The sequence below is a fragment of the Triticum aestivum genome, chromosome 4A, assembly GCF_018294505.1.
Source record: "Triticum aestivum cultivar Chinese Spring chromosome 4A, IWGSC CS RefSeq v2.1, whole genome shotgun sequence".
NCBI lineage: Eukaryota > Viridiplantae > Streptophyta > Magnoliopsida > Poales > Poaceae > Triticum > Triticum aestivum.
Window position 1 is genome coordinate 710,018,462 of NC_057803.1, and position 21,193 is coordinate 710,039,654.

Below are 21,193 nucleotides of genomic sequence, written 5' to 3' on the forward strand. Positions count from 1 at the left end.
GTGTTGTCTTGTGTAGCTCAAAAGTTAGTTGTGACGTATCATATAGGGGTGTATCACACAGTTGTATTTCTAGATAACTTCTATTTCCGCACTTCTCTCTAAATTCAACTAGGAAAATATTTAATTTTGGTAGCCGCCTATTCACCACCCCTCCCCCCATTGGTATATTTGATCCTTCAATGGTGCACTTACATCTGAACTGGTTGTCGGTGTCTGATTTTGCATTGTCTTCAGGTTTACATGCATTTGGGTTTACTATATTTGTGCAAGTTTCGTCAGTGAAACTGAATCTTTTGAAAGATGCAGAGTAAATTTTGCAACACTCGTGGATAGACATACATATAGACAGAGTTCAGATCCTAAACCAGTTCAATTGAAATCTTACATTCATCTTGTAGGAAGAAGAAAGGGACGGTCGCAGGTCAAGCAACTTTTGGCTCATTCTCGGACGAGGGATCTGCCGGTGCAGGTATGGTGCTCAGGGACAGCAATGGTAATATCATTTTCTCAGCCTGTCGAGTACTGTTTTCGTGCAAAGATGCTCTTGAAGCGGAGTTGTGCGCATGCATGGAGGGTCTTTCCTTTTCCTTGCAGAGAAGCAATTGTCCGATATCCATATAGATGGATTCCACTGTGGCAGTTAAGCTTGTTCAGTCTAAAGAAGTTGATAGATTGGTGTATTCTTCCATAGTTACTGAAATTAGATATATTTTGAGTCTTCGTGAATCATGTATTACTCATATATCTCGAACCCAAAATAGGGTTAGTGACAGTCTAGCTAATTTTGCTCGTACCAAAGGTAGAACCATGACTTGGTTGGGTTCTGGTCCTGAGAAAACTGTCCAGCTAGCTGCTGATGATTGTAATTCTATGAGTTGAGTAATACAAGTTATTCACCCGCAAAAAAACTTTTGGCTTTTTTGAACATGAAGGCACAATGGTCTTTTCCCGTGCCAGTTAACGTCGTCAAATGGAAAAATGGATGGAAATGTCATATAAAAAGAAAAGCTAGATAGAGGACCAAATAGAGATGAAATTATTTTTCAGGATCAAATATGTTAGAAGGGATATCATGATACTCAACAAAATACAGGACTACATTTTTCAAGTAGGGCCAAACAAGGAAATCTCCCTTATACTATAAAATACATAGGTCATATGAATATTCAAAATATTCTTCTTACATAAAATGCATCGTCTCCCTTTTTGCCACACGGTCACCGAAGTGCTAAGACCGTGGTAACGCCCACAAGCACTACAACATAATTTGCAACCCTGAACAGAATCAGATTGCGCAAGAAAGCGCCGACGAGTGGATATTGCTGCACGATGACACTGTGACATCCTCTATGCCACAGGTACTTGGATAGTGTGCGGGACGACACCCGAGGGCTGACGAAGTGCGAGACCACGGCTAACAGCACGAAAAGGGCATTGCGTATGATGTTGTAGGCGATGCCGCGGACCGCCGCCGTGCTCGTGACAGCGGCCAGGGCCGCGTAGAACGCCAGGACCATGCTTACCATGGAAAGCCACAGGCAGTGCAGGGCCGCCCCGAAGGTCTTCCACGACCCGGCCGAGCGCGACGCCTTGCCGTAGAGGAGCAGCACCACCGCGAGCACGGAGGTCACCAGGGCGAAGCTGTCCAGGATGAGGAAGCACTTGAAGATGGCCTCGTGCTGGAGGACCGCCATGCCTTTGATCACCTCCTTCCCCTCCGGATCGGTGCCGCCGCCGCTCTGCTCGTACGACCCGGGCAGGTTGTTGGCGGCGGGGAAGGCGACGCTGGCAACGAGGACGGCGATCACCGCAAGGCTATCGGACGTCTTCTCTATCGCCTTCGTTATCTCGCGGCCGTCCCACTGCTGCACGCGGTCCCGCCTCTCGGGACGGGACTGCGCTTCGAACGCGGCCAGCGTCGCCACCAGGCTGACCATGGAGAAGAAGCTAGTCGATCTCACGGCGAGGTCCAGCGGCTTCTGGCCATCGTTGTTCATGACGTCGTCCCGCACTTTGCCCTTCCCCATCAGGGCCTCCGCGATGGCCGGCTCGCCCGCGGCCACCGCCAGGTGGAGAGGCGTGTTGCCGTCCCCGTCCTGCGCGTTCAGGAGGCCGCGCAGCGTCCGTTTCTTGATGGCCAGCCGCACCACCTTGAGGTGGCCTCCCCTGGCCGCGGCGTGCAGAAAGGTCCCGCCGCGGTCGTCCCGGAGCTCGGCGGCGTCGGGGCAGGCCTTGATCAGCGCCTCGGCGACGTGGTCGTGGCCCATCCCCGCCGCGACATGGAGAGCGGAGAGGCCGCCGGAGTCCCGCATGCGCACCACGCACGGCGGCACGGCGCGTAGGATGGCGCCTACGACGGAGAGGTGGTCACCGGTGGACGAAGCAAAATGAAGCGGAGTGCTGCCGGTGTCGTCGACTTGGCTAACCAGGGATGGGCCACATGGCATCCACTCCAATAGCAGCCTCACCATTTCTGACAATGTTCAGATCGATGGTATATGTATGAGCCGAGAATTAGCAAATCTGCATGCACTTTGAGAGCTCACGGTTCAAGGAGGAGCTCCCTGGCTAGCTAGCTCACCTGAGCCCTGGAAGACGGCGGCGTGCAGAGCATTCTGCGAGCTCAGGCCAGCAGCTGACGTGTTGCCGCACCTGGTCGTTATCGATCTGACGGCTGGCGCCGACCTGCTTATCACCGCCCAGTAGAGCGCCAACACGCCGGCGTTGTTGACCTCAGAGGCTAGCCCCGGCGCCGCGGAGACCATAGCCTCGACTGCTGCGCCATGGCCGAGCCTCGCCGCCAGATGAAGGGTCGTGTTCCCAGCCTCGTTCTTGCACCACAAGGTGCTGTCGTCTCCGCCCTCGCATGAGAGCCGGACGAGGAGGGACACGGCCTTGCCATGCCCTGCCCTCGCCGCGCAGTGCAGAGGTGTGTCCAGAGTCGAGTTTCGGGAAGAGAGCAAGCTCCTATCCCCGAAGCTCGCGAGATCGTGGATGAGCTTGTCGTGCCCGTGCTCCGCGGCCAGATGAAGGACGCTGTTCCCCTCCGCGCTGACCTGGTGTATGCCTGAAACAATCTTATATCTTATATCTTATATCTTGTATAAACATATATATATATATTTATATTTACTAATAATTAGAGGTCCCATACGAGCCTTCACGTTAATCCTAGAAAAGCTAACTAATTAACTGTTAGATCTGTAATTCATAAATCTTTAGCCATTTGATTGTACGTAATATCTTAAGCTGCATAAAAAAATATTCGCTTGAAATTTAATTTTAAAGAGTACACGTAGTGTTCCTCTTCCCCACGTAAAAAAAGAGTTCCCTTGAGATCCTCAAAAAAAAAGTCCCCTTGGTGCACGTAAAAAGAACTCCTCTAGCCTCATCACGTTGAAAGAGTCCACATCCCAGTCCAAATAAATAAAATAAATGAAAGTCCATGTAGGTTCAGAAAAGAGGGACCTCAAGCCTCACGGTTAAGAAAGCGAGTGATTTTCAAAAGGCAAGGGATAGATCTATTAGAAGATGTTATGTGAATAACAAAACATCACGTGCTACATAATAGTCCTCCACGTCCACATCTAAGTTCTATAGAAACAAAATGAACGGGCCTTTTTCCCACATGTAGAAAAATGAGTCCTTCAGCTAAAAAAAAGAGCCTCCAACATGCACATCTAAGTTCTGTGAAAATAAAAATAATGTGACACATACATATATGAAGATCTCTGGCACGTGAATAAAGAGTTATTAGGTCTCTCATTAAAAAGAGTCCACATCTCAATCCCCCAAAAAATGAAAATTCATGCATGTACAAAAACGATGGAACTCAAGCATCATGGTCAAAAAAGAGAGTTTATGCCTGATTTTGAGGGGGGGGGGGGGGGGGGAGCTAGCGGCTAGATATGTTGTCGGCACCATAGAAGTATACTCGGAGCCGTAATCGGAGATCATATGTTGGCCAGTCGGTGGCACAACCGACATTGAAAACAAAGTGTGAGTCGTTGGGCAGTAACTTGCATGTCTTCAACAGTTGATCCCCTAATTTCTGCTTCTGCTTGGTCCCCTGCTGCTCTCTTTCACGCGAGTTTTCCTTCAATCTCTACTTGATAAAGGTGAGGAATAGCTTGCAGGTCGAAGGAATGGAATTAACTGATTTTACGTGCCACAGATTTGTGGATTTCTAAAAATCGATACTTTTTTCTGGCTTTCTATTCATTTTCATCTAATGTTAATCTGTTGTGCAATTTAAATATATGAGCGTGATTTAACTTTCTATTTTCACACGTTTCTTATTTTTAGATTAACATACATGCATAGTGCAGTGCACGATGTTGCATTGCAAATATTATTACTTAATTTACAGCTCTTTCACAACTAATTAGTGCATGTCATGCATCTCCCTTGGCAGGTTCACTTTGCTTCCAGTGAGCATTAAGCACATCATTTTCTTATTTTGAAGGATTAGTTCGTTGATGTTGCAATTTCACACTTAAGAGTGCGAGAATATCATGAAAATTATCGTCATATTTCCAGAGTATATCATCTGAATTTTTAATGTTCGCGGCACATGGCGTTTATAGATGTTTTCCAAGACATGGGTAACAACACCGTAGAGTTTCATATGGAGATACAAATATTTACAAATATATTGGTAATGAAAAGAATCTATGGTGTTCTAAGCAAGAAAGTGGAGAAGCTGGGTAGATAATCTCTAAATAGTACATTGGTCGAAGAATGATAAAAAGGTGTTTTTATACCATTAGAGTCAAAGACTTCAAAATCGGAGATTTAATACATCACTAAAGGTTTTTTTTCCCTAATTTCGTGACACAGGCAGATGTAATTTGATCCAAGATGTATTTACCTGTTTCCACAAGGATTCCAACACCTTAAGCATGGCACCCAATAAATCAATGTGTCTTTGGTAATATTTCTTACGAATATTTTCCATTCTTAGAAAACAAAATTCTGTATGTCTTAAATACCAATATTAGAGATGATAATTCTCTAAAATTTAAAATATAAAGAAATATCTAAATGACATTGGAACTTCTATTGTTGCATGTCTCCCTAATTACCTAGCCCGTGCTGCAACACGGGTTGAGGACTAGTTCAAACATAACATGGGTTCCGGCTCTATCATGTTTTCGTAATTTATAAAATTTTGATTTGAATAAATTAGAGGGTGTGGCTAGGTCTTAGTCGACTGAGACTTAACCAAGTCTATGTCACATGGACAGTGATATCCCAGCCCACCAGGATTTAAGTCCTGGTGCTCACATTATTGCTGCATTTATTTCAGGATTTCCGCCAACGTGCGTTTAGTGAAAGGAGACATTCCCGTCAACTACAAGGCGCCTTTGATGACTTCGTCAATCTCAAGGATATATGTTGGCGTAGTCTCTCGGAGGTGCTCATATTGGTAGAGTGCGTGTGTATATTCATAAGGTGCATTTATATATGAGCGTGTGGTCTGTACTGTGTTCAAAAGAAAACATGTCACAACAAAATAGAAAAAAAAATAAACGGATCTCGATGTAAGATCCACGAATATAGCATGGATCTGAGACTTAGCAATCTCGTTGAATAAAATGCTGGTATTCTGGGCTCCCTCCCTAAAAGACGCTTGTTCCCAGTTTGAATGAAATTTCACTCGTAAATCTCAGTTATTTCACTAGGTACGAAAACATGTCAGTGACAATTATGTGTGCACAAGGATGACCGGAGATCCAGCTAGTAGCAGACTATATGCGCCAAAAAAAGAAAAAAGAGTAGCAGACTAGCAGTTAAGGCAGACATTACCGGCAACCTGATTAGCGGCGGCGGCGGCGCCACCGTGCTGTTGCCGAAGCAGCGCCATGGCTTCCTTCTTTCTCCCCCGGCACAGGGCAAGGTACAGCTCGGGGCTCATCGTGCCGCCATCGCCCTGCTGTGCCGCCGTCGCGGCAGCCGGCGAGCCAGGACCCGCACTGAGCTGGATGGAGTGATGCCAGAGGTCCATCGACTGGCTATCCCGGTGAGGTCACCCGGTCTGCGCGGACGCGAATATATGCACGACGGATGGCTGAAAGTGTCTGGCAACGGGCTCGTGGTTCACAGAGGAGCCGCCATGGATGCATAGCAAGTCGTCGCCAAGTCCTGCGTGTCCTGAGGACAGCAATGGAACTTGAATGTCGGCCAAGTACAGACCACACGCACAGGGCTCTTGTATCTATCTGCACCATAGGTTCTAGCAACGCGGCGCGTAGAAATTTGACTACGAACGAGTGGAATATCGGAGTCGTCGCCTACGTCCTTATGTCGACGAATTGAGTGCCTTGCTTTTTTAGGTTATAAATCAACGCTTTATTCATCGAAAGAAACAGTTCGTGGGATAACATTGGGTCATGGTTGCACAAGCCACACATGGCGACCCTCACCAAACAAAAGAGAAAATCTAGCTAACTTACTAGCTTCCTCATTAACTAATCGACCTTTAAAAGAAAACTTACATAAAACTGGCTGCTCTGGATTTGATTTCGTCGATGACCGCGCCATATTCCGGCCTCGGCTGATATTCACCACAGATGCATTTGGTTGTCTGCATTAGGTCTAGCCAGGCCCGCGTGGGGTGTTTCCGAGCTGTTGGTTGGTTATAGGTCACATACAAATGTTGGTCCGCACGAAACTTAAAGCACTCCCCAGCCAGATCCGCTAGGAACGGCCAAATTGACCGTTTACAGTGAGTCAGGCTGAGTCGAGCCATCTCGAGCACATTTGGTGGGTCCTCTTGCACAAGAGGATGCGGCCTGGTATACACCGTGTACCTGCTATCTTCCCCTACCTCCATTAATCTTCTTTCTAATCCTCTTCTTCCTCCTCCCTTCCGATCTACACAACGATACTTCGATTTGAGATAAGCTCCACACAAAAAAGATGCACATCGATCTTATGTTTTCATTCAGGCAACCGGTTTATAGTTTCGTCGACCGTAAATGCTTAATTTCGTGTTCATGTTTGGAGCTATTTTGGATGAATTTTGTCAAATTCGTCGCACATAGTTGACCGTTTGGACGCCTGCTACGGTGTCGGCGAGCGCTTCCGTGCCACTCAGCCCCTGATTAAGTCCCAGTCAACTGAGACCTAGTCACACACTTTATTCAAATCAAATTTATAAATTACAAAAACATGGCAGAGCCGGAACCCATGTTATGCTTGAATTGTTTCACGCATACACCAGGTCAGCACGGAGGGGAACAACGTCCTTCATCTGGCCTCGGAGCACCGGCACGACAAGCTCATCCACGATCTCGCAAGCTTCGGGGACAGGAGCTTGCTCTCTTCCCGAAACTCGACTCTGGACACACCTCTGCACTGCGCGGCGAGGGCGGGGCATGGCAAGGCCGTGTCCCTCCTCGTCCGGCTCTCATGCGAGGGCGGAGACGACAGCACCTTGTGGTGCAAGAACGAGGCTGGGAACACGGCCCTTCATCTGGCGGCGAGGCTCGGCCATGGCGCAGCAGTCGAGGCTATGGTCTCCGCAGCGCCGGGGCTAGCCTCTGAGGTCAACAACGCCGGCGTGTCGGCGCTCTACTTGGCGGTGATGAGTAGGTCGGCGCCAGCTGTCAGATCGATAACGACCAGGTGCGGCAACACGTCGGCTGCCGGCCTGAGCTCGCAGAATGCTCTGCACGCCGCCGTCTTCCAGGGCTCAGGTGAGCTAGCTAGCTAGGGAGCTTCTCCTTGATCCATGGGCTCTCTCAAAGTGCACGCAGATTTGCTAATCCTCGGCTCATACATCATATACCATCGATCTGAACATTGTCAGAAATGGTGAGGCGGCTATTGGAGTGGATGCCATGTGGCCCATCCCTGGTTAGCCAAGTCAACGACACTGGCAGCACTCCGCTTCATTTTGCTTCGTCCACCGGTGACCGCGTCTCCGTCGTAGGTGCCATCCTACGCGCCGTGCCGCCATGCGTGGTGCGCATGCGGGACTCCGGCGGCCTCTCCGCTCTCCATGTCGCGGCAGGGATGGGCCACGACCGCGTCATCGAGGCGCTGATTAAAGCCTGCCCAGACGCCGCCGAGCTCCGGGACGACCGCGGCGGGACCTTCCTGCATGCCGCGGCTAGGGGAGGCCACCTCAAGGTGGTGCGGCTGGCGATCAAGAAACGGACGCTACGCAGCCTCCTGAACGTGCAGGACGGCGACGGCAACACGCCCCTCCACCTGGCGGTGGCCGCGGGCGCGCCGGCCGTGGCCGAGGCCCTGATGGGGAAGGGCAAAGTGCGGGACGACGTCATGAACAACGACGGCGAGACGCCGCTGGACCTCGCCGTGAGGTCGACCAGCTTCTTCTCCATGGTCAGCCTGGTGGCAACGCTGGCCGCCTTCGGAGCGCAGTCTCGTCCCGAGAGGCGGGACCGCGTGCAGCAATGGGACAGCCACGACATAACCAAGGCGATAGAGAAGACGTCCGACAGCCTCGCGGTGATCGCCGTCCTTGTCGCCAGCGGCCAGCGTCGCCTTCACCGCCGCCAACAACCTGCCCGGCTCGTACGAGCAGAGCGACGGCGGCACCGATCCCGAGGGGGAGGAGGTGATCAAAGGCATGGCGGTCCTCCAGCACGAGGCCATCTTCAAGTGCTTCCTCATCCTGGACACCTTCGCCCTGGTGACCTCCGTGCTCGCGGTGGTGCTGGTGGTGCTGCTCCTCTACGGCAAGGCGTCGCGCTCTGCCGGGTCGTGGAAAAACTTCGCGGCAGCGCTGCACTGACTGTGGCTGTCCCTGGTGAGCATGGTCCTGGCGTTCTACGCGGCCCTGGCCGCCGTCACGAGCACGGCGGCGGTCCGCAGCATCGCCTACAACATCATACGTAATGCCCTTTTCGTGCTGTTAGCCGTGGTCTCGCACTTCGTCAGCCCTCGGGTGTCGTCCCGCACACTATCCAAGTACCTGTGGCAATGTGGCTCTAGAGGACGTCACCGTGTCGTCGTGCAGCAATATCCACTCGTCGGCGTTTTCGTGCGCAACCTAATTCTGTTCAGGGTTGCAAATTTATGTTGTAGTGCTTGTGGGCGTTACCACGGTCTTAGCACTTCGGTGACCATGCGGCAAGAATGGAGATGAAACATTTTATGTAAGAAGAATATTTTGAATATTCATTAGCATGAGGCGGGAGAGTATCCTGTGATACCGGAGCATAGTTGCTCCCATGATACGGACTTCTGGACCCTCGGATCTCAGATCCAACGGCATACGAAGAGCTGCTATAGCTGATGTACTTGCGTGCATTTTTTAGATTCTGCAAGGATTTTTTTGCAAAAAAGTGTATCATTTCCCATGAGCTCTTGGATCTGTGATCCAACGGCCGAGCTCTCACGGGAGCACCTCCCAGAGCTCCAGATATTTTCCCAGCATGAGGCATCTGCCTCTTGGAATGTACTCTGTGCTTAGTTATGGCCCTAACATGGGTACGCTATAAAAATGGATTAAATAGATAGGTGTGCATCAGCTGCTTGCTGATGGTCTCTTTTGCTGGAAACTGATGGTGTTCATCACATTTCATCTGTTTTGCAGCTGTGTCATGGTTTCCTTTTTTCCTTTTTGACACCGACTGGATGGGGCGTGAAGTTTATCACGGTGACCCAGAAGGAAACGCGAGTGAAAGGAAAGCTTATGATGATGGCGTCCGAGAAGGTGCATTTGGTTTGCTATGGAATTAGTCTGTGCAGCTTTTTTAATTGCAGTTGTAAGTTCTCAGAGGTTCTGCATTTGACCTAGGTGTTCGAAGCTCTCAATATAATTGTACAAGCGCACTGCTGGCAAAAGAGTAAGCTGACAAATTATCTATCGTGCAAGCATTCCTTCTGTTTTGTATGGCTGTTACCCTCTACTTTGCTGAAGAGATTCCACTGAAACCAAAGGATGCACAACAGTTAGCTGACTCGGCTCCTCTACTGAACGTTTGAAAGCTCAAGCATCACACAAATCAATTGAAACTAATGAAATTTTCCGACATGATGTAAGTTTGTTCATACAATCAACGGAATTGAAACAAATGCAAGATTACTAAAAGTTAATGAAAAAAAATCTCATGCTAGTAGAAGCTATTTATGATATCTAGTCGCTGTTGTGTTCTTCTCGCCATCCTTGTTGGTCTTCTTGTTCCTCCCCCTGCGTCGGTCGGCCACCTCCACTCGCCGGACGGCGCGCTCCAGCGTGTCCACCCGCTTCGCCAGGGCCCCGATGAGGGCGCACTCCTGCGCGCTCCGCTCGCACAGCGTCACCACCATCCCCATCAACTTCTTTGCATCCAGCCCGTCGGTGGTCACCGTCTTCTTCTCCTCCTGTGCCTGTTCTTGCTGCTGCTGCAGCGCCTTGAGCGGTGCAGGGTCCTCCTCGTCGGTGGACACGTCGCCGTCCCCCGTGGCCACCATCTCCCACTCGCCCTCCTCCTCCGAGTCCTTCTCCACTTCGGAGACCAGTTCGGTCTCGGTCTGGCCGGCCTCGTTGACAACGAAGGGACTCACAGCATCAACCTCCATCGCCGCCGTGTCGGTTGTCTCGATAGCCAGAGGATCCGCTGCGGTGTCATCTTCAACCGGCAACTCCGGCTCCATCCCATCCTCTAATTCGTCCTCTTCATCCTGAACGTCTGACGCATCGGCGGTCACCACCGCGGGCGCGGCCTCGAGCGCGTCGACTGCGTCCTGGAGCGCGAGCACGCGCCGCGTGACCCTCCTGCGGTACTCCCGGGCACCGCGCACGCCGTCGAGGCGGAGGCGGAGCAGCAACCGCATGAGCTCCTCCCCGAGGCCGATGCGCTTCCTCGCGTCCCCACGCAGCGCCTCCGCCTCGGCCGCCACCCTCGCGGCCACGCCTCCGCCTGCCGCTCCACCGCGTGCACCTCCCGCACCATGCGACGAGTGAGCAGCCCGCGCGCCGCCGCCTGCAACCTCACCGCGGCCTCCTCCGCTGACGGTGCCGGCTTCTTCGAAACCGCCGTTGGCGAGTCGGGGCCCGTGACCTCGACCTCGAAGCAGTCCGAGCAACTCTTCGGCGACCCGCTGTTTGGCATCGGACGCGCCGCCGGCTCGGTGGCGCCGAAGCCATGGAAGAAGCCGTCGTCATGATCGTAGCTATAGAAGCCACGGCGGGAGGCCATTGCTGGGGATGTTGAGATCGATCACGTGGAAATCGGTTGATGTCTGGCTTTCGCACGGTTTTGTTTGGTGTCGTGAGTACGTTCTCGATGGGAGGCCGGTTTGCTTGGGGGAGGGGGCGCCACACGTCTCTGGAAGATTCGGGAAGGCCGTGACGCTATGCGCTAGACAATGCTATTTAGAGTCAAGCTCGATCATGATTAACTAACCCCAGCCTTCAAAAAAGAAAAATATTAACTAACCCCGCTGGGCTCTTTTTCTTTCTTTTTTTTCCTGCTAATGGAGGCACTGACTCTGAAGCATCGTGACTGGAAGGAGCAGTTATTTCTCCAAGCACCGGCACGCACCCAAGCAAAGCTTTTTCTTCTGCCACCCTTGGGGTTATTTTGTTGAGCTTTTATTTGGCTTATTATATGCCAAAAAAAAGTATTTGTTGGTTTTAACTAGGATCACAAGCATAAACGCCCGGATCGAGCACCGCATGGATACATACATCATGCTGCGCGTACGCTAGCTGGACGGTTCGCGCTTTTTTCGATAAAGGATGAATTTTATTGGCTCAACATGGAGCATCAAGAGGATATGAATACTATGGGCACACGCCTGGCCTCTGCGTAGATAAGATGTACACAACCAACACCAAGACATATAATAAAAGAAGCCGATAACCAGCAAAGTCATATAAGACCAAAGCTATGCGTAGGCGAGAGAAAAAAAGTCCCAAACGGATCAAATCCACGACCGGCAAACAATAGCAATGACTGTATCCGCACGAACTATTTAATGACACCACATCACTATTAGGGAAAACCCTAGCAGTAGCGTTGGTTTTGTGCTCACTAGTAGCGTGGGTAGGCGCGCTACTAATAAGGCGCTGCAGCTATTGCTTAGCAGTAATGCGTGCCCGGACGCGCTACTGCTAGGACAAATAGCTGCAGCGTTTGTTCACTCCCACGCTACTGCTAATGTAACTACTTGCAACGTGTTTTCTCTCCATCGCTACTAGTATTCTTTTTTTATTTTTTTATTTTTAGTGTATTTATGTGTCATCGTATAAATATTGGTACAATACCAGTTATGAGGTTTACATCATTATGTCCATAACAGCGTGTCAAATGAAGGTGGATTAGGTTCAAGTGGAGGTAATATGTGGTGCATGTCAAAAGTATACTACTAATGCAAACTTGATCTAGTTTGGACTAATAGTACTTTCGATGTGCGCACATGTTGCCTCCACTTGAATCTAATCCGTCAGTACAAACTATTTAATCATCATCATAGTCATTACCACCAACAGTATTTATTTAATCACCACTAACACTAGCTAATAATAATTATCATAGTCATTACCACCAACACTAGCTATTTTATCATCATAGTAATAGTGTAGCACATCATCATCCTCAAACTTATTTCTAGCTAGCTAATCACTCCTGCTGCTCTCTCTTAGGTAAAATAATATAAAACATGTATAGCTCTCCTCCTTGATCAAGTTGGAGCATGCAGATGAACGTGTCTCCTAATCGTGGGTAGCGCATTTGTTTGCTGTCCCCTAGTACTTCTCTGCGCTCCCCCATCACATATTTGGTCCAGTCTTGCACTATTAAGCATCCGTCGCTAATCTTGAATGCACTAAATTAATCTATAGGATATCTTGGCCGTAAGCTGATAATACTCATGGTACCTTTAGTCTCGATCTCATAAGACACAACATTCATCGGGAGTCCCTGTTGAAGAACATCATATAGTAACATACTTAGCAATGAAGTTTAGCTTCAAAAATAATGTATGGAAAAGATGCACTGAGGACAAATAGTAAAAATCTTACCATCCTTCCTAAATAGATGTGACCGTAGTTCATTACGAACACTATTGGTCGCACATTTTCAGTACTAACATTTCTAAATGCAGGAAGAAAATTTGTCTTGACAGTATCAAGATCGTCGAAGCCAGAAAACAAATGACTGAGCTCCTCGCAGTTGAGTTCAGCCCCAGGACAGTATACGGTCCTGTCTACCAAGCGATGGACATGTTTGCTTGCACCGAAATAAGCTGACAATACAAATAAGTTGTCAACTATTTTTGAATAAACAATATCAAAGACATAAATATGGTTAAGAAACTTACATAATGGTATAACTGGAGGCGTTTGCACATCGACCCAGATGTCGGTATTATCTTAAATATCATCTTCCGGACGAATATCAAAGGTGATAACCATATCAGGCTCAAACGCATAAGTCTTGCATAGTGCTCGCCATGTTTTGCATCCAAAATAGGTGTACTCGTCTGAATTATATAATTTTGCATGGAAAATATAACCATGTTCGGTCTTCAAGTAAACTTTCTTTACCTCCGTAGTATGACTGAAACCTATCTTATCCAATACAAAAACTCTTGCATGGCAGGGGATACACTAGTAGAATAGTAAAAAAATATATAAGTTGAAGCAAATGAAGCAGATGTCATGCTTAATTACGAAAAAGACTTATCGTTGTGACTTACTGTATCCACTTCGAAGTTCTCGTCCAACTTGATGTTGAAGCGCCTATCATCATCTAGGAAGATTTCGTCGCACAGGCTGCGCTCGTCTTTGCAGTATTTGCAAATACTGAAATCCTTTTCGTCGTCAGACATTTCCTATGTTCATAGTTAAAACATTAATTGAAAATCGATCGAAGACAACTACTAGGATACTTAACACACAAATCCGGGGCACTCGATATTTCCTATATATTCTGGTACAAGTCATGTCAAAATTCACGGAAAAATCCGGCATGACCTTTGCTAAAATAGGACATATCGAGCGCCTGAAATTTGCCGGAACGGAAATGAATCAACACTCCGGCAAAACATAGGCCACTCAGAGTTGTAACCTGCAAACATGACCGGCCACTTGGATATTGAGCAACACAAGATATACATTTCAAAATATCTTATAGGACTCAAATTTGCATGCATTCAATAAGCAAAAGTAAATCATCTCATGCGTCCGTATATCGTCAAATATTATCACTAATACATCACGAATAGTGCCATACATATAACATCACTAATACAACTAAAACCCTAGCACACGATGGGTATCGGCGCGGGCGATGGACACCCACAGAGAAGGAACCATCACGGGATCATAGCTCCAGTGAGATTCTTGGAGAACCTGCCAGGTATTGGAGAACGACCTGTGCTCCAACGCAAATAAGTAGCGACGGACGTGCGTGTCCTCCTCACTGACACGGTGACGCACCACCTCCGCGGAGTCCTCGAGCCTCTGGACTGTCACTGGCCCACGCGACCGCCACCAAAGAAGGTTCAGGTCAACGACAGGCTGGCTCCTCACCAACCTGCGCCCCCCAGTATCACCCCGACGGAGCCCAGTCCCGGACATGGCCGATCTGGTCAAGCAGGTGTCGTCCTCTGCCGACTCGACGACGAGGATGCGGGATAGGCATCGTCCACATCGAGGCGGGAAAAAATGCTTTCACTAAAAAATAGCAACAAGTTCTTACTAACTAGTTCTATTAATTCAACTAGTTCTTACTAAAAATAAACTTACTGTAAATAAAAATATTCTAGTACCTAATTAGTACCTAGTTCTTACTAACTAATTAGTACGTAGAACTACTGCCCTAATTATCATCTAATTTGATGAACCTATAGGGGTGGAAAGTCGTAGCGGATATTCCAATTATCCAACTATAAAGTGAAATAAGTGGTCAAATTTTACTCGCTTTATGATTCATCTTAAAAATTTGATTCGTTTTCACCCTTACATGAACCCTAACTCATTTGAGCCGCATCCGTATCCGATTTTTATCCACTCTTACATGAATCCTAACTAATTTGATGCAACTAAAATATAAAGAAACCCTAGGCAGAGGTAGGGGAGAGGGAGGAGCGGGCGTGCTCACCTCGGGTGCCTGTGACGAGGGAGGGGCAGGGCGGTGTCGAGGTCAGGGTCGGGGCTCGGGCGCGCGGCGGATGGCGGCGTCGAGGTCAGGGTCGGGGGCGGCGTCCGGGGTGGCGTTGAGGTCGGGGGCGGGGACGGCGTTGAATCTGGGGTCGGGGCGGCATAGAGGGTGTGCGGAGAGCGCGCGGAGGCCGACGGGTGATGGCGGCGGCGAGAGTGGAGAGAGTTGGATTTGGGGGAAGTGGCCGCGTGAGGAAGGACGAACACCGTGGTTAAGTCAGAAATAGCAGTAGCGCGTTCCAGGAAAAGCGCTGCTGCTACGTTAGCTACAGCGCGTTCTGGGATACACGCTGCTGCTACTCCTTTCTCTTTTTTTTTCTTTTTCATTTAGTTTTTCTTCACATTTTATTTTTTTCCTTTCACCTTATTCTGTTTCTTTCATTTTCAATTACCTTTCTATTTTCTTTTCATTTAATTTTATAACTTTTAGCAGTAGCGAGTTTATATTAAAACGCGCTGCTACAAATAAAGTAGCGGTAGCGCGGTTTGTTATAGGTCGCTACTACTATGTGTAGCCTATCGGCTAAGCCGTGGAAATTTTAGTAGTAACGTGTTTACAGCCAGACGTGCTACTGCTAGAACTTTATCTGCAGCGCGGTTTCCTTAGGCGCGCTACTGCTACTTAGCACCAGCGTGCTTTTTTGACCCTCGCTACTGCTAAATTTCTGTGTATAAGGTTTTCCCTAGTAGTGCATGAACGACAAAGTTCTTTAACAACAACGTCTTCGGGAAGGAAGCGACGCTCAAACGCCGCCACCACCGGATACAACCAACAAGGCTAGGATCTAAGTTTTCACCCTGAATAGTCTATGTACCAATGCCTTCAAAAAGGTAACAACGAAAAAATGTCGTCATTGCCAGCTATAACCAAATTGGGTCACACCTAGGCTTTCACCCAGGAGCTCGAAACTGGATGCACATGGCACCATCAAAGTCACACATGTGTTGTCTCCATCATTTTTCCGCGATCCCAGCAGCTACACGTGATGAGTGACCTCCGTCGCTCCACAACCTTCACCTTTTGTTGACCACCTCTGTCGTGGAGCTGCAGGAGGTTGCTACAGCACAGTCTACAACCACCACCATCATGGCCGACCAGATCTGGATCACCTCCGTTTAGAACTGAATCAGGGCAACCACGCCTCGACCCATCGTGTTGCATGTCTTGAACTACGGCAATCGACCAGAGCGCATTGGCGAGGCGGAAAATTGCATGGGTTTTGGACACAAGGAAGATCAAGGGGAAGATAATGTGATCGATTTATTTAATGGAAAAGTAGTAAAAGCGAGTATTTTTTAACGGAAATCGTATCTGGCTAACGTTCGCGGTGAGAGCATGACAACGCTTTTCCTCACAGTTTAGTTGTATCGAGGGTGGTAGTTTTTTCAGAAAAACATGGCATTTTCTGGGAGGATGACAGTTTGAGCCTTCTTTTCATAAATATCATGTTGTTATGAAAATACTGTCACCCCTCGACCAACTAAAATTGCCATCAAAATATTTGCAAATGTCACCTAGAACGTCAGCCAGATAAGAGGGTCCTTCAACAGAAATCCAAGGTGTTATAACTCAGATGTTTACCTTTTATGGAACACTAAATTTTGAGACTATACTCTAGATTACACAGTTTAAAGCAAAATCAGGAAATAAATGTCTGAAACGGAAGCAAAAAACCAGCAACCAGACCGTCTGATAATTGTATTACAGTAAGCTGGGGATACCAACAAACAGAAAACAGCTCACACACACATTAATAGAAGCAAAAAAACACCCTGAATTTGCACAATATCCAGAGTCACTTAAACAAGTGGGGGAAAAGAAAAGACACACATCCATGTATAGATCTCATTACAGACTCATCTGGGACATCCTCGACCGGCATAAGGTTACCATGGGGAGACGCCTCCAGCATAGGATTGCCATGGGGAGATGCGTCAGGCAAAGGGTTACCATGGGGAAACCCAATAACATCGAGCCCTATGTTTCTACAGGGCAGGACGCCATCGAGCGAGGGCCAGTTTCCAGGGACGATGTCCTTCGGGCCGTCAACGATGTAGTCCTTGTTCTCTCCAGGGGTAAAGTGAAGGAGGATATACCTGTTACCTTTGAACAGGTAAGCCTCCTTGCGTACATGCGAGGCAAAGGCAGCACTGATATCTCCTTCAAACTCAGAGTCGTGCAGACACTGAAACCCAACTGCTATGGGAGTTATAGCGATGAGTTATTTCTTATAGTAGTTGATAAGAGCATAATTTGAGCCTTTGAATAGATATGCTTCACCGGTCACGGTGGATTCAAATGCGGCATCTATCCCCTTCTCGAAGACGGTCCCTCTGAAGAAAGGGAACATCTGTCTGATGGTTGTGATCCCCTCTACAACGTAACCACCAGTGGTCTTTGGTGCGAAGTTTATCCGTGCGCAAAGGTTCCCAGAAAAGATGATTGCTTCAGCACTGCTATAAGAGCCGAATGAAGCGTCTATCCCGTACTCGGCAAAAGCAGTCCCTGCAAGAAAGGGGAAGCTATCGCCTATGTAGTGTGGGCCATCGAGCATCCTATCATTAGTTGATCCAGGCGCGTAGTTCACGAGAACATACTTTTCCTTGATGAAGATATAGACTTCATTCCAATATGTAGATCGAAATGCAGAGTCGATATAGCTAGCGATGTGAGCCACGCCCTCTGCATAATACTCGATTGGAACATCATTTGTAGTTCCCAGCCACATACTCTCTATCTCTTCGGGCACATATTGAATTCTTAGAGGCCTTGTCTGGTTGTTATGATCAATGTACTCCATAATCGGATGCATGATAGGAATATCCCTTGGTGGATGTGACTGAGGATTGAAGTTTCTGTTTATGTATAGAACATCTTCCAATCGTTCGCCAAGCCCTCCATTCCTACAGTACATCAGGGCACACACGTAAATCTTTTTTATTATTGGAAGTAACTGCATCAAATTGAATGTCAATGAAGTAGAATCAAGTTATACGAGAACTTCTTTTTTAGATAAAAAGGGGTTGCCCCTGCTCCATGAAGAATAACGAAGCAATATAGTGTATGATACAAATGCACGGAGGGAAAGCAGAGTGCTTCCTCGGTGGGTCTGAGTTTCATAGAGAGAAAACACTGCAACACGGCACAAAATAACTATTCTACTCGGGGAACCAGTTGCAGTTGGTATTCTCGTGACGAAACTATACATAATGAAGTTTACACTGCAACTTGCAAGAGTAAAGAAAAATAAATCGTATTTGGTGCACTCCCATTCATGTGTACCACTTTACGGATTTTGCACTTGTGGGTTTCAGAAAGCTCATATTAGTTAAACATGTGAAAAATATGTGCACTTATGTACAAAGTTTTGTTATACAATACGATCATATATAGTCGCATGTGCTCTACAAACTCTGTGCAAAGATAGAATCATATGTATGCGCACTGCATAATTTAATTTGAAGATGTCAATATTTACTATTGGAAAAGCAAGAGCTCTGCCAATTTTGTTAAGTAACGGAAAACCCCAAAAGGGTACAAAGGCTATTTACAAAGGGACAAGAAAAAATGGCATAAATATAAATACAGCTTTACATTGCAGTCATAACTGCCAATTGCTTTTGAGTAATGCCCTTTTTTCGCTATGAAAGTAACATAAAAAATGGCGAGTGAGGAATCTTGGAAAATATGACATTTTGGCTATTTCAATAAGTTTGGTCGCTAACCCATTACTTTTCTACACAATGCTCATGTTATTTTGTTGAAATGCAAATGTCCTAACATATTATGGCACTATACAAGTTTCTGTATGTGGAATTTTTAAAGTGTGCAAGTACACTGCCTCAATATGCATATGAACATGCCTTGCAGACAGCACTGTTCAGTTTTGTTGTTCTGTTTCATCCAAGTGTTTTTGGTAAATGTATTACACTTCCGCTTCGGTAGACCCCCTTCAACACAAAGACGGCTAAGATTGTCCCATACCCCTTCATAACGGAGGGCATGATGGGCAAAAATAAAAAAAGAAGCCGCCCGCCTACCGTCCCGCTCGTTATGTATACGTATACGTGTATGTTTTTTTTTTGGCCGGGTCGTCCCGCCAGCGCGCCCACCCCCGCACGCCCACGTCCGGTAATTACGCGCGGACAGGCGCATGCATGCATGCATGGCGCGGTTACGGGCCCCGCTACCGATTGCAGCGCTGCGGCCTGCTCCCGCTTCCGCCTCGGCCTGCGGCGCCCGCTTCCGCCTCGCGTCGCGGCCGCCCCCGCTTCCGCCTCGGCCTGCGGCGGCCGCTTCCGCCTCGGCCTGCGCCGCGTTGCCGCCTCGCCTCGCGTTGGCCGCCCCGCTGACGCGCTGCCGCCTGCCCCCCCGCCCCGCTGTCGCCTCGCCTGCCCCCGACCCGCGCCCGACCCTCGCCTCCCATAAATCCACCCCCGACCCGCGCGGTAGCCTCTCATAAACCGCCCCCGACTCCGCCTCTCCTCTTAGAGACCGTCCGCGACCCCGCGTTCTCCGATCGATCTCCGGGGCGGCGGCTCTCTCCGGCGCGATGCCTCATGGACGCGGATGCTTCGGCCGGCGTTGGTTCGGCTGGGGAGGCGGCAGTGGAGGCGGCAGTGGAGGCGCAGGGAGCAATCGCCGGGCGGTTGGCGGAGGCGGAGGCGGCGGCAGCGGTGGTGGACGAGGTGGTGGACGCGGCGCCGCGCCGGGCGGTCTGTGGCCCTCTAGCCTCAGCGGGCCGCAGACCATGGATATCTACCGGCACGGCATCCCCGTGCCACCGTCATGTCGCCTAGCACACGGCTGGCACGTGACGAGCGACGGCTATGCCACGCCTGGGCCGGCACAACCCGGTCCCTGGAACCCCGAAGGTCGCCTCAACTTTTGGGTAGGTCGCGACTTCGACACCGTCGTGAGCTTCTACAAGTCTCGAGGCATCCGCGCGGACGCTCCAAACGCGCCCCTCGCGCCCCCCGCCGCCCCGGTTGTGCAGGCCCGTGCCGGTCGGCGCGCTCGCGCAGGCGCGCCGGCCGCTCCCGCCGCTCCAGCGGCCGCCCCTGAGTTTCACATCCCACCGGAACTAGCGGCGATGCAAGAGGAGGGCGACCCGTTGGAGTCGCCGGGTTTGATCCGCGCGATCCGGAACTCCACGTCGGAGACCGGTTGGATGCCGCCGGAGGATGTTGTTGACCCGAGGGACCCGGCAGACGAGCCGGGATACTGGCAGGCGATCAGGGAGTCGACCGATACACTAGGGCAACAGTCGTCTACCTTGGAAGAATTTTTCGGAGACTTGGGCAGCTCCGATGACTCAGACGGCGGCGAAGACGGCGGTGAAGACGGCGGGCAGACGGTAGTGGTTGATCTTGTGAGTAGCGAGGAGGAGTAGTTAGATTTGTTTTAGTGTTAATCTTTCCACTGCCGTAATCTTTCATGTAAAATTTCGTTTGAATGTAAAATATCCTAAATATGAACGAAATTATGTTGCTTCAACGAGTAATGGAATGGTTGTAGAATGTATCACTTATTGATATGGTTTTTGTTATTAATGGAATATTTCCATTGATATTGTAAAAAGGAGAAGTAAACACGTAAAAAAATATGAACGAAATTATGTTGCTTTAACGAGTAATGGAATGGTTGTATAATGTATCACTTATTGATATAGTTTTTGTTATTAATGGGATATTTCCATTGATGCTGTAAAAAGGTGAAGTAAACACATAAAATACCGGCAAAAAATTTAAGCAACATAAAAGAAAGAACCCAACCACCGATGCTGAGCCCATAGAGGAGAAGTTACCCCAAATCAAGCCCATAGGCGACTCGCGCGGCCGATTTAGCCCACTAACAGGCCCAGAAACGGGGTCCAACGGAGCACTGAGGAGTTAGATTACAGGAGTTCGAGGTGTGGGGCGGAAGCAGCTATTTAAGTCGCTCCAAGCGCCCCCGCGCTTCCGAGGTGGGACTAAATATGGCATTGCAACTCGCCCCTCAGTGCACGCGGCCGACGCAAGGCTCAGGAGGCCGTTTTCTGTGCTGTCACCGGCCGGCCCAGTTCGGCC

General features: G+C 49.0%; 1 protein-coding gene and 2 pseudogenes across 1 annotated transcript; 1 reads left to right on the plus strand and 2 right to left on the minus strand.

Annotated features, from left to right (window-relative positions):
* Positions 1-1,027: 1,027 nt before the first annotated feature.
* Positions 1,028-6,169, minus strand: LOC123083294 (ankyrin repeat-containing protein At2g01680). Its single transcript, XM_044505369.1, has 3 exons — positions 5,809-6,169; positions 2,582-3,067; positions 1,028-2,473 (listed from the first exon to the last, which is right to left on the minus strand). Exons 1-3 carry the CDS (start codon positions 6,005-6,007, stop codon positions 1,218-1,220), a joined length of 1,941 nt encoding a protein of 646 aa, XP_044361304.1. The 5' UTR covers positions 6,008-6,169; the 3' UTR covers positions 1,028-1,217.
* A 1,035-nt stretch (positions 6,170-7,204) lies between these two features.
* LOC123084358 (ankyrin repeat-containing protein At5g02620-like) lies at positions 7,205-9,095 on the plus strand (annotated as a pseudogene).
* Positions 9,096-9,984: 889 nt separating this feature from the next.
* On the minus strand, positions 9,985-11,274 carry LOC123083296 (cilia- and flagella-associated protein 91-like; annotated as a pseudogene).
* Positions 11,275-21,193: the final 9,919 nt, after the last annotated feature.